This window comes from Aethalodelphis obliquidens, unplaced genomic scaffold (assembly GCF_003676395.1).
Source record: "Aethalodelphis obliquidens isolate GAN/ISIS:26980383/991018 unplaced genomic scaffold, ASM367639v1 scaffold7, whole genome shotgun sequence".
Taxonomy (NCBI): domain Eukaryota; kingdom Metazoa; phylum Chordata; class Mammalia; order Artiodactyla; family Delphinidae; genus Aethalodelphis; species Aethalodelphis obliquidens.
This window is the reverse complement of record NW_020837951.1, coordinates 17,160,703-17,174,331: the sequence shown is the minus strand read 5'-3', so window position 1 is coordinate 17,174,331 and position 13,629 is coordinate 17,160,703. Positions and strand designations below refer to the sequence as shown.

The 13,629-nt window shown below is 44.7% G+C and overlaps 1 protein-coding gene across 1 annotated transcript in view; it reads right to left on the bottom strand.

Annotated features, from left to right (window-relative positions):
• The window catches only part of LOC113619406 (astrotactin-2-like), a 151,600-nt gene that overhangs the window by 67,665 nt on the left and 70,306 nt on the right, over nt 1–13,629 (bottom strand). The window contains 1 exon segment of the mRNA XM_027104111.1: nt 13,082–13,219. Coding sequence (XP_026959912.1) covers nt 13,082–13,219 — 138 coding nt within the window.

Here is a 13,629-nt window from a genome sequence, read left to right as displayed (position 1 = left end):
TATGTCCTTGGAAAAGCTTCCACCAAGGAAATCAACATAGCAACTTTCTTTATCATAGGATTTCTCAAACCTTTCAAATTAGGGAACACTCCTTTTTTATTTTGTTACATTTACTCTTCCCAAAATACAGGTGTTATTTGGAAGCACTCTCAGACAATACGGGTTTTTATAATACAATACAATGGACACTGGGAGGCAGGAAGTTTTGATGAGGCTGTTTGATACATAGAATATTTCCACGTAAGGGGACTGGGTGATGCTCGGAGACTGCATAAATATATTTTTTGAGCAATTTACTGATAATATCAAAATATCCTCATGACTGTGCCAACAAAGCCACATCAAATCGGGGCATCAAAATGTTCCATAGGGCTTCCCTGGTGGCGCAGTGGTTGAGAGTCCGCCTGCCGATGGGGGGACACGGGTACATACCCCGGTCCGGGAAGATCCCACATGCCGCGGAGCGGCTGGGCCCGTGAGCCATGGCCGCTGAGCCTGCGCGTCCGGAGCCTGTGCTCCGCAACGGGAGAGGCCACAACAGTGAAAGGCCCGCGTAACCGAAAAAAAAAAAAAAAAAAAAAGTTCCATATCTTTCCTCTGAGCCATTTACTTGCCTAGAACTAGGAATGCAGAGATGGTTAAGATTCAATTCTCAACCTCCAGGAAGACACAGATCACCAGCTGAGGGCAGAGGAGGGATACCCTTCTACAATTAACCATAATGCAAGGACAATGTGCTGTCCTGTAATTAAGGAAGAGGTATACTAGCAGCATGAATATAGCAATGAGGAGGCTACGATTCTGGTGGATGGAAGGAGGGAATGTTCTGGAAACGCTGCTCAGAGGAAGTGACACTTCTGCAAGACTGTGATGGACGAGGAGTAGTTTGCCAGGGACATAGGGGACTGTGTGAGTATTAGAACAATTCAGCAGAGGGACAGCACTGCCAAAGGCAAGGAGATACTAAAGTGTATTTTGCATTTTGAAGAAATGGCAGATGAGGACATGGTGGGAAATGAGATCCCAGAGGGCATGAAAGCCAGATTATGAAGTGCTAGGAGGGAATGTGTACCAGGTGAAATGGTTTGGATTTTGATCCTGAGGCTACGCGGGGCAGGTGATGGGGCTCTGAATGGTTCTAGCAGAAGAGAGGCGTGGCCCGGTCTGTGTAGGAGCTGGATTGGGCATGTGCATGGGGGTGTGGGGTAGAGGACGGAAAGCAGTGGGACTCTTTAGGAGGGTCTGAGCCTGGGAGTGCCAGGGAAGATGGACAGGGTGGGGATGACATATGAGGGATATTTTGAAGGTAACATGGAAGGGCCTGGAGTTTCTGCTGGATCTCTTCCATTTGCTCTTCCTCCCTCCACTCTCGGCTCACCTGTACCCAGCTTTGTGCCTCAGAAGGCTGACTTTGATGGACCAGCTCAATGGGCTCTCTTGCCTGGGTTCCCTTGGCTCAGCCAGTGGGGGGCACCAGCAGAAGGTCTGACAGGAGGTGGGTGAGTAAGGTTGGGACATTTATTCCTCTGGCTTCTTTCCTGTCTCTGTCCCTTGACCAAACGTCACAGCTCCTGCAGGAGTCTCCATGGAATTCCCTCTCCATGTTCTGGTAACATCACCCTCATCTGGACCCACTGACACCACCCACAGTGTACTGAATACCCCATTTCTAGGACTTCCCCCCAACTTTGTGCAGAGCCCCCTTTGAAACCTTTCCCACTTGAGCATACCGTCTGCTTCCTGTTGGGACGCTCTTTGATATTAGTTTCCTTAGTTGGTGAGAAGAAAAGGAATTAAGCCTAATATCAATTCATGACTCACTGAAATATCCAATCATCTTTCTGACCAGCTTGCATGGTGCGTGCGCGCGTGTGTGTGTGTGTGTGTGCGTGTGTGTGTGTGTGTGTTGGGTACAGAGGGGATTGGTATTTATTGGGCAGAGTAAGACACACTAAAGGAAATGGGTGGTCCTACCTACCCCCAATGAGTGGTCTTAGAAGGGAAAATGATTGCTCAACTTAGCTCATCTTGATGACCACTGCCCAGAGTTGCTGCTTGCAGAATCTAAAGCCTGGCCTGCTTAGCTGAGACCAGAGCAGGGATTTCTAAGGAAGCAATGTGACCATACACCCAGAGAGTAGGATATACCTACAGGCAGAGGTGGACTGTAGCAGTTTAGAACCATCCGAGTGATGGCAGGGGGAAGGGAAAAAAATGACTCCGAATGTCGCATCCAGTTTGAGAGTTTATAATCGTTTAAACCCGCCTTTGAGACTCTAAGACGCAGCTCAAGGCCTCTATGTTACGAGTGGTTTGTTTACAGCTTAAATTAGAGCGTTCTGTTTTTAATACATTACAAGCGACAGTGATAGTGCCAGACTGTATCTAGGAAGCACCTAGATGGAGGCCTCAACGGTGTCTCAAGCCAGAAAGCTATTTCAGGAAACTAACTGGCAGCAAGATGAGATTATCCAAATATACCTCCTGAGATAACAGACAGATGGATGGAACAGATAGATGGAGTAAGACAGCCCCGTTTCTAATGCATCCTCAATATCTCCATCCACATGGCTGTGTTTCTCCTGCATCTCAGCAACCAGAAAATCTCTCTTCATTTTACAGAGGCACATGATCATCAAGTCATCAGACGCAAAACCAGGAGGACCTGTAAATACCACCAAGTTCAGAGATGGCAAATACCTGACCCATCTGTCACCACTCCCGTCCCATATTGAAGGCAGGCTTCATGAGTCGATCATAACAATCTTCCCATCTGAGTCCGTCTGTAGCCTCAGAAATCCTCCCAACTTAACATCCTAGGTAGCCCCTACCCATTTATCTGAGCTGGCACGTGAGATGTCTGCTATCTGCCATCTCTGATTTAGTCCAACCTCTCAGGCAGATGGATACGCAGAAGCCCGGGGGGGATCTTGAAGACATGGGTTGGAGTAGATGTTCAGCTCATGGTCCCCCCACTTCCTTCTATGGCTGTGTCTGTACACTGAGATCCTGTCCCCTAATCACAGGTGACTAACTGAGAGGTCAGCTCCTAACTCATGCCAGGCCAATAGATTCCTTCTCTAGGATTCTTCAAACTGCAACTCAACGAAGAAAAGCATTCATTCTTTGGTGGTAGGAGTACAATAGTCTTGGAAACTCATGACTAACACAACCCCACTATGGGGGTGTGAGTGGGGAGGAATGAAGACACTGTGGGATGATGCAGAGAGGAAAGTCAGAATCCTAATGTTGTATAATTCCCTCAACTCCCCTCATCTCTGTGGCTAAGCTGACCTTTCACCCTCCCATGGCAGCCTTCCGGTGCAGTTGCCATTAAGCTAATTTGAACTGGGTTTCTCTCTCCTGAAACCAAAAACATCCTGACTAATATAGAGCAGAAAGGGTTTCCACACAACAAGTGGGAGGAAGACATGGTGTCCTGATGATGGAGTAAAGGTCTTGAGATCAGAAGCCTTGTGTTCAAATTCCAACTCATCCTCTTATCAGCTGTGCTATTTAGGGTCTTAGAACATCAGCTTCTTCATCTGTGAAATGGGGGTGGGGGTATAAAAATAGCCTTGGCCTTGTTAGATGACTGCAAAGACCACATATGAGATGCTATATAAAAGCCTCTGCCCAGTCAGGCATGCCCAAAACGCTGCTTCTATTGCTGTCTTCCGTGTGGAGTCAGGACTGAAACTCAGACATCCCAACTCTCTGCCCAGTGTACTCGCCAAAAAACCATGCTTTTATGTGTCTTTCTCCCTTCTCTCTCTCTTTTTTCACTGAAAGATCTGCAGTCCCGTTTCAACGTCAGAAGTCCCATTTGAAAAGTGTTTAACTTCTAATGCAGATATACCAAGTCGTTTCTCAGTTTCACTGTATCTGCAAAGCCTTCCATAATTCAACATCAAATATTTATTATTACATTTATTAAACTTTTAATAATTTAGCATCTCCTGCATGTAAGAGAGAAGCTTAGCTAACTGGTTCCCCTTTATCCAACTTGGGTCACTTCAATATTTATATTCCGAAGTCTCCATTTGGGTTTCATTTAGCAGAGGCTGTGCCGTGGGCCTCTGCTCCAGCCGACAGTCAGCGCCTGCTGCAGCCTCCCCAGGGGCAAAGACTAACAGAAATCTGGTGCGGAACGGTGTTTGAAGAGATTTACTGAGCCTGGGCAGAAACTCATCCTAATAGACTTCACTTTTATTAAGATCACGAAACCAAAATGAGGGGAAATATATATGTCGCTGGGCTCACTGGCTGAATGACAGGCAGCAAGGCTGTGAAGGGATGTGAGTAGAAGACAGATCCATTGGGTGGGGACTGTGGAGGTCTTTACATTCATGCTTCTCGGAGGGGCTTCATTCTCCTAAAAGAAGGGAGGGGTGCAGGGGTGCAGGGAAAATTCCAATGCCCCAATCCCATGAGCCCAGCTGTGAGTGCCAGACAGATGCCCTGTTGCTTCCAAAGTCTCCCCTGACCCCCATTTAATCTTCCACGAGCACGGAATGGACTTCCACACACACTCAATGGACTAAATGGTCAACAAAGATGAAGACAAAAAGTCCAATGCGCCTACCCCTTAATCTCACAGAGAACCCCTTGCATCAACGGTAGCCAACATTTACTGAGCTCTCACCTAATGGGCTGAATTCAAATCCTGATTCTGCCACTCATTGCCTGGAACATGTCGGGCGAATGATTTAAACTTCTTGTGCCTCAGTTTCCTCCTCTGTAAATAGTAGTAACTCCATCATTGGGTCATTGGGAGGAATCAGAACTAATGCATGTAAAGCGCTTAGACAGGGCCTGATACAAAGTAAACGGTCAGTACATGTGAGTCATGATTATATCTGACTACGTACGGGGCTAAGAGTTTAAATGTATTATCTCATCAGTTTGCAAAAACATCCAAAGATACAATAGCAATGATCATCCCCATTTACAGACAGGAAACTGAGGCTCAGAAAGTTTAAACACCTTGCCCAAGGTCAGCTAGTAAGTGGTGGAGATGGGATTTGAACTCAGGTAGTTTGACTCCAGAGCCTTCACTATTCTCTTTGCCCAAATCTCCCTTCTTCTGTGTTTCAAGCAGGTAAGTGGGTTGCCTGTTGAAGTCCTCTTGCACTTTTGGAAAAGAACATCTGTGTGAGTAACTGGTGAAGCAGGGGAAAGTGGGGGAAGCTCCTTGGGGCTGAAACTGTCTAATAAGGGCTGCAGAAGCCCACCCCTGTCTCAGCATCTCCCTGGGAAGGGAAGTATGCTTCTCGGTTGCCCACCATGCAAACACACACGCACACACACACACACACACACACACACACACACACACACACACAGTCACTTATTTGCAAAAGCTGTCAAGGTTGTAGGGAAGGCAAAGGCCAGACGTCTGAGTTTTACTCACCTCCAATAGGGGGGAGCATCTTGAGTATCAAATCACACAAGGCCTCCATTACGGGACTCCCCCCACCGGAGGCTCTGCTGCCCCGGGGCCTTCCCATCCAGGTGTCCCAGTGTAACACATCACCTGCCTTGGCCGAGCCTCACCCCTGCCCACCCCACACACCCTGATGTCCCGCTGCTCTTACCCTCCCTTACTTCTGCTGCTGATGCCTAAGGGGATCAAGAGGAATGCAGGGGATCCCTTCTGTGTCCACTTCTGGGCCTTGAACTACGTCTTTTATCACCTTAACCCAACTGCATCATACAGTTATTTCCTTATTTGTACTAAAATGCCGACTAAAACTTCAAAAACTTCCCACGATAGGGTACCAGTTACGTGTAAGGTGCTGTGCTAGTTACTCTATCTACGTTGCATAATCCTAACGACAGCCATCTGAAGGAAGCACAACAATCTCTACCTTCCAGGTTCAGAAATGGAGGTTGGAAGAGGTAAACTGCCTTGGCCCAAGGAGTTCAGGGAGCAACTGTGGTACCAGGATTCGTATCCACATCTGCAGGAGTACAAGCCTATGCTCGCTTTCCTACACCCTCTTCCCTTTCTGGTCTTTATGTTTCCAGAGCCTACACAGTGTCCATCACACAGGGAAGTACCTAGAGCGCTTTTGTTGAGGGTTTCACCTTAAGATGGATGGCCAATGTTTCCAGAATACACTGTAACTGACTTGGGGTACTGCCTGGGCAAAAGCCACATTATGATATCTGTAGCATCTGCACAGGAGCATCTGCTGGGGGCCCTGGAGTGGTGAATACACTCTCCTCAAGTGCCCTCAGAGTCTTTGCTGTCTCTAAGCCAGGTGGCCCAGAACTGAGGAAAGAGGGGGAGAGGAAGGAAATAGCATGAGGTTCCGTCTCCTCTCCTCTTCTCACTGTATTCTCTGCCACGTGCCCCTTGGCACTACCCACAAGACACACTGACCTTGACCCTGGAAGCTCCCGCATCAGGCACGCCACTTCAAGACCCCATGCCCCATCCACGGAGCAGACATCCGTGGGTTTTGCCTTCTTTTGTTGTGTTGTTCAGCACCCGTTTGCTGCCTGTCCTGATTCCCCCCTGCTTTCCCCCTATCCTACCTGCAATCTCAATCCACATGGTAAAGATCCCCCTACCCTTGCTGGTTTGAGAGTGGGTCAGTGACCCAGGTCTGGCTAATTTCAGGCACTGATTTGGGATATTGGCCAAGGTCCCCAAATAGGCCAAACAGAAGCATCATAGCTTAGAGATGAAGAGCATGGAGTCAGGAGTCAGAGTCTCAGGATTCAAATCCTGGTTGTGTCACTTACTGGTTGTGTGACCACGGGCACGTTATAAAATTCGCTGTGCCTCAGTTTCCTCATGCATGTAATAAGGCTAATAATGGGTAAAGATTAAACGAATTCATTTCAGCAAAGTACTTGGGACAGTTGCCACGTAAGGAGGAGCTCTCACTGCTGTCACTCAGTGCCAGGACTTTTGCTTAAAGCTTGGGGAAACAGGATATCTCCTTACTCTGGCAACGCCCCACTGAGGCTGTAAGATTGGAGTTCTCGGTGAGAGTGTGCCCGAAGAGCACATTAACCCAGAGGAAGACAGAGATGAGGGATGAAGAGAGACACAAATACTGAGTCCTAACAACACGGTAGAGCATATAACTCCTGCTGGACCCAAAGCCGTTGCCACCCTGGAGTTTGCAAGCCCTTCCATCCTTTGTTTTCTGTGGCAGCCAGGTGAGCCTTCCTTTCTTTGGCTGCCTAGTGCTTTAGTATGCATACGTTAGTGGGCACTAGAGTAATCTGAGGACTTGTTAAACCAGATTACTGGCTAAACAAGATTACAGGGCCCACCTCCAAAATATCTGATTCAGGTCTTGGGTGATGTATGCGTTTCCTGCAGCTGCAGGAATAAATCACCACAAACTGGGATGGCTTAAAACCTCCGAAAGTCCAAAATCAGTATTGTGAGACCAAAATCCAGGTGTTAGCAAGGCTGCGCGCCCCCATGAGGCGCAAGAGGGAGAATCTGCTTTTCGCCTTTTCCAGCTTCTGGTGGCTGTTGGCACTCCTAGGCTGCGGTTGTGTCACTCCAATCTCTAGTTCCCTCTTCACGTTGCCGACTCCTCTGTGTGTGTTCAATTTCCCTCTGCTTCTCTCTTATAAGGGCACTTGTAATGGTATTTAGGGCCCATCCAGATAATCCAGGATAATCAACCTACTTTAAGATTCTTAACTTAATCCCATCTGCGAAGACCCTTTTTCCAAATAAGGTAACATTTACAGGTTCTAGGGACTGGAAACTGATACCCTTGGGGGTCAGTGTCAGTCTACCAGAGATGGAGTCTGAGAATCTGCCTTCCTAACAAGTTTCCCGGTGATGCTGAGGCTACTGGTCCAGGGACCACGCTTTGAGAACCAGTGACCTAGTGACTTCCTGCTAATACCTTGCAATTTCGCTCAGAGGTCCTCTCCTCTGTGAGGCCTTTCCTTTACCTCCCAGGTGAGATTAACCACCTCCTTCCTCCCTTGGGTCCCTTCTCTGCCTTGAACGTTTCCTCTAACCTTTGCAAAGGTCACAAAGTACAACACTGTTTTGTTTGCAATTTTGTCTCAATGCCCCAAGATCTTTGTCTGAACATTTCTCTGTCTCTGATACCTAGCCTGGCACATGGTAGGTGTTCAATAAATTCTTAGTGCTTGGAATCAAGAGGCCAAAAGAACAAGGAACTCTTCTGAATTCTATCCAGAACTAATTCAGTGTGAAAACTGTCACCAAGTGAGCGATGCTGGCTTGTATCCTGATGCCCCATTATCCTTTCAACATTGTGTAGGAATTAACAGTTTTTCACCATTTCATTTTCATTGATTTGAGATCACAGAAAAATCACTCAGGGGCTGCAAAAGCTGGGCTTTGCAGATGATTATTATTCCAGCCATAACAGCAATTCTTGCATCTGTCTTCTAAGAAGAATGAGCTCTCGGTGAAATTGTGAAGCAGGCCCAGTGTGTAGCAATACGTGTTGTTTGCCATGTTGTCTCTCTACGAGTATCTTTTATTTCATCTCTCAAGTCAGTCTCTTGTTCCATGCTCCTTGCTACACCATGAGATCCCTGAAAGCCAAGGTGGGTCTTATTCATCACAGTATTCCTATGGTACCTGGCACAGTGCCTGGCACACAGGAGGGGCCCAGCTACGGTTTTCAGAATTGAAAGGAATCTGCACGCAATTTAACTAGAGTTTGCGCCTCCACCTTTGTAGCTGACGTCATTAGTGTCTCGAATGCTAAACATCTCATTTCCAGCAGCTTCCTGCTGGAACGGGCCGAAGAATGGGAGCTGTCCAGGGGAGAGTTCATTTCCTTGGCCCTTCAACCCTTCATACTTGAAAGCCTTCTCTCCCACCTTAAATTCCACACAGACAAATCCTATGCTCAATTCAAGGTTAATTGCCAATGTTCTCTCTCCTGCAAATACTTTTCTAATTCCTTTGGTCAGGAATTCGTTCTTCCTTTTCCATCCCCAAGGCACTCTATGTGTACCGCACATGTGCCTCTTCGCTCATTCTACAAATATTTCCATATGCATAAAGCCGCTAGAACTACCACACCGTACTAGATGGTATATATTCACTTAAGTCTTCCTCAAACCCCATGACAAAGGGATTAATGCAAACTCTCAATACTAAGACCCTGTCGATTTTAAGGTATGTCATAGATTGGATGTGTCCTTTCAGCAAAAGAAAGAGAGAAAAATAACAACAAACATAATAACTGATGCTTCTAGAGAGTTCACCATGTGCCAAACTCAGTACTTTACAGGTATTATATCTTTTAATTTTCAGTACTCCCCTGTAGGGCATAGATAGTCTTCTATCCACATTATCCCCAAGGGCCAACACAGCTTCAGGAAAGCTCACGCAGGAAGCAAGTGGTGGAGTTGGGATTTGAATTGACGCAGTTCAGTTGGGCTCTATAGCCTATGATTTTTTTTAAAAAAATGAACACCCTAACCTAATAAACTTTATGTTTAATCAACATATGGCATGCATAGAGAAAAGTGTGCAAATCGTATCTGTACAGCTTGATGAATTTTTATAGAATGAACACACCCATATAACCACCACCCAGATCAAGAAATCAAATATCACCAGCATGCTGGCATGTTTCCCTTCAATCACTGTCCCCTCCATCACCCAAAGGTAATCCCTCTTCTTTTTTCTAACATCCCAGATTCGTTTTTACTGTTTTTGATCTTCATTTAAACATACATATTCATTTGTGTCTGGCTTCAATAATTCAATCTTATATTTGTGAAATTCATCATTGGTGACGTGTGTGGTGGTTGTGCTCATTAATACTGAGCGTTAATAACATTCTGCTGTTTTATTTTATTTATCTACTATCTTGTTATTGATGGGCATCTGTGTTTTTTCCCCCCAGCTTTTTGGCGGTACAAACGAATACCACCATTAGTATTCTTGAACATATTATTTATGGTATCCTATTTGTAGGATATGTAGATGTTCAGCTGTAGTAGATACTGCCCAGTAGATTTACACAGTGGTCACACTAACTTGCGTTCCTGCTATAAAGGTATGGCAGTTCAGCTGTTCCGTATCCTCACCAACATTTACTATCATCCATCGTTTTGGATTTAGACACCCGGGCGGGTTGAGCCTTTACTTTTGACTCTAACTTGCTCTGCCTCCCCTAGTTTGAGATTCCATACTTTCATAGTAATCTGTCACAGACTTAAAAACAAACCCAAAAAAAAACAACAACCAGGAAAGCACCTTTTCATTTTCCTTCCCAATCCTACTGGAATGTTTATCTCTTCCTTCCTGACGTTGCTTTTTCCTTTAATCTCTCAGTTGTGATTCTCTGGCATATTATTGGCTATCTATAATTAAGATCTATTATTTATTAATTTCTAACATAGCATCTGACTGAAACTTATTAATTCTTTGAATGCTCAGGATATGCCTGCCTGAGTGGTGTCATGTCAAACAAGGTTTATTAGTGCAGCTTGGAAAACTCAACCTACGTAGCACAGATTCTTTTGAATGGCAATGATTGCAATCTTTTATCTACCCTTACAGTGAAACCAGTGGGTATGTGAGAGGTAAGATGAAGGTAAGACTTAAAAGGCTGTCTGCAATTGCTCCAAGCCCAGACAAAGACGTGTGGGCACCCCAAGCAGGATAATAATTTAGTGACCTAATCAAACCAACATTCTTCAAATATTTGAAATACATTTCAAATATTCTTCAAAGGGTCTATCCTGAGCCACTCTGCTCTGGTCCCGACTCGGTGAAGGCACACCCTCCATGTACCCAGGCACAGCATTTCTAGCAGCTTAGAGCATCTAATCGTTACGGATCACGCCCTTCAAAGGTCTCACCACTTTCAATTTATTACAGTATTTCTTCCAACTACAAACAATATTGTCACTGAAATAAATTCTAGTACTATACTTTTCTCAATTTTGATTTAATATTTCCAAAGATGTTTTAGAGTCCCTGTAGGTTGATATTCTGTTATTTTCCATGTCTGGTTTGCTGTTCAATGTAATAATTCAGATTGGAGCAGAAAAGCCAACTGAATTATCCTACAGACCATGGTCATTCTCAGCAGTATGACATAGAACTCAAACTTCCTGACTCTGCCTTCCCCACCATCACCAGTTTCTACTTGAACTCCACTGTAGCGGGAATTGAATTTATCTAAAATTGGTAATCCTGTACCTTTGGGAGTATGTTACGTACCAGCATTTACACAGTTAATTATTACAACGATTCTTGGGAGGTGTTTCAATGAAATAGTTAAGAACATGGGTTCAGGAGGTGGAGAGATCATGAGGTGAAGCTTGGCTTCACTACTTACTAGTGAAGGTATCACCTTTATGCCTCGGATTTTTTTTTAATTTGTAAAATAAAAATAATATTAGCATCACATTTGGGGTTGATATAAGAATGTAATGAGATAATGTTAGTAAAGGGTTTGGGAATGATCAATGGAGATGAGTTATTATTATTAGTAGTAGTAGTATTATCATCATATTCTGTGAGGTAGGCACTGTTATTATCCTCATTTTGCAAAGAAATGGAAAGTTAGTAAGTTGCATTTGGCCAGAATCATATAGTTCATCCATGGTAGAGATGGGACTGTAACCCAGACCTATCTGACTCCAGAGGGAGTGTTACTATCAGCCAGTCTGACATTTATAACTTCACTGAAATCACACATTCAATGTCAACAGTACAGAACTCTGAGGAAAGCTAGTAGACCTTTGTTCAGTCGATTTGAGACACGGTCGTAGGGTCTCTTTGAGAATAATCCTTCAACCAGATGGTCTTTTCTCCATCTTTAAAATACGTAATGCAGAGAAACCTTAGCACATGCTCTACTAAAGTCTCACTGACCTCAATTCTATCAAAAATGGAAATAATGGTAATTTGCCATGAATCAATTTGTGTGTGCATGAAACCATCTTAGTTCTTAGTAATTACCACTTCATTTTCTAAGTGCTATCCCTTTAATTTTCTATCCTTTTTAAAATTACCTCTTCGGAGAAATACCAATAAAAAATCATGCTGTGTTCATCCCTCCATGAAATGTTGAGAAGGTGAGAATAAATAAATTGTAAAGCAAGAGACGTGGGTTCTAGGAGCTTCCTATCAAGATGTCATGGATATATGATAGCATCTTAAATTCAAAATGACCCGAAGACAGCTTGACAGGAGAATAACAGTCACTGGAAGTATGGGGGCCATGCTTCCATGTTCCAGTTCAGGAGCTCATAAGCTGTGTACAAGCCAGTTCCAAAAGTAAAATCAGAGTCCATTTTATGTAACATTTAAATTCTAGAATTCTTCCCTCAATCAAATTGGGAGGGGGGAAAAAAAGAACCTCCATTAGAAAGCTCCAGAATAGTGCTAGGATCAGATCTAAGACCACTGGTAAAATTAAATCAATAAACATTTTAGTAGCTGTCCGATATGTACTGGGAACTGGGGATTAAAAAGCTAAATAAGTTATTTGCTTTGACCTTAAAAGATTCGCCACATAATAAGACAGAATGATATGTAAGCAATTAATTAGAACACAGTAGAGTCAGTCTACAAGGAAGTTAAGTACAGGGTGCAAAACGTGTAAGGAAAGATGTAATCTCCATCCTTTCATGAGCAAAAAACAAATTCATTTGACCTGGACATTTCAGACCTATGGATTAGCCCAAAATCTGTTCCCGGTATCTGAGTCATGAGAGAAAGCACCTCATTCTCCAATCTTTTACCTTCATGACTCTCCAGTATACTATTAAGTAATCGTCTTTTATAAGAGAAGATCATTAAAGATCCCAGGATAAGCCAGAGAATGTGGTCGCCTCTCTCATGTTTTATATAAACCCCAAAGGACAGTAATTATGTTGAAATATAAAGGCACTGAGTACCACCATGGAAGTCACTTTCAGGAGTGTGGAGCATGGCATATTGGACAGTGTTTTATATATCGACTAGGCAACTGCCTACTTCAACAACATGAAGAGTACTTTTCCACAGGAGTTCCTGAGATCCTGAAACAGAGGGGCTTCCAGGGCTCTAAGAAGCCCGTGGTACAGGTGCTGGAGATGACATCCCTACCTGACATCTGCAGGGTCTTCTGTGACGAGCACATCGGTCTTGCAGCTGGCCAGGGGGTTGATGGACAGCTCCACGGGTGGGACCACGAAGCTTTTGCTGACAGGAAGCCAGAGTCCTTGGCCCAAGCTGAAAGTAGACCTGCAATGTAAGAGTTTCCATTGGGGGACTCCCTGGGCAGCAGAGACAAAACAGAAAAAAGGGGCCCCTCCACCCTTCCCTTCTAGAACCTTCTCTCACTCCCCCACCCAACTGAGTCCCCTGCATTCTCCAAGGCATAATGTTGGCCAACTTTGCCCAGACTTGGATGGTCACTTCTTCACTCCGTTAATCATTTAGCCCATGCATTGTTCTCTATTGCTAGTTTTATTTTCCTGAGTTTAAATCCTGATTCCCATTTACCAGTGGGCTTTGTGAGGACAGGAACTATTTCAGCTCTGCTTTCCCAAGCAGTCCTGATAGCCAGCAGGAGGACCATAAGTGACTGCTAAGTCAGCAGGGGCAATCTGCACAAAGGTTACAGGCATGGACCCTGAATCAATTTCACCCAA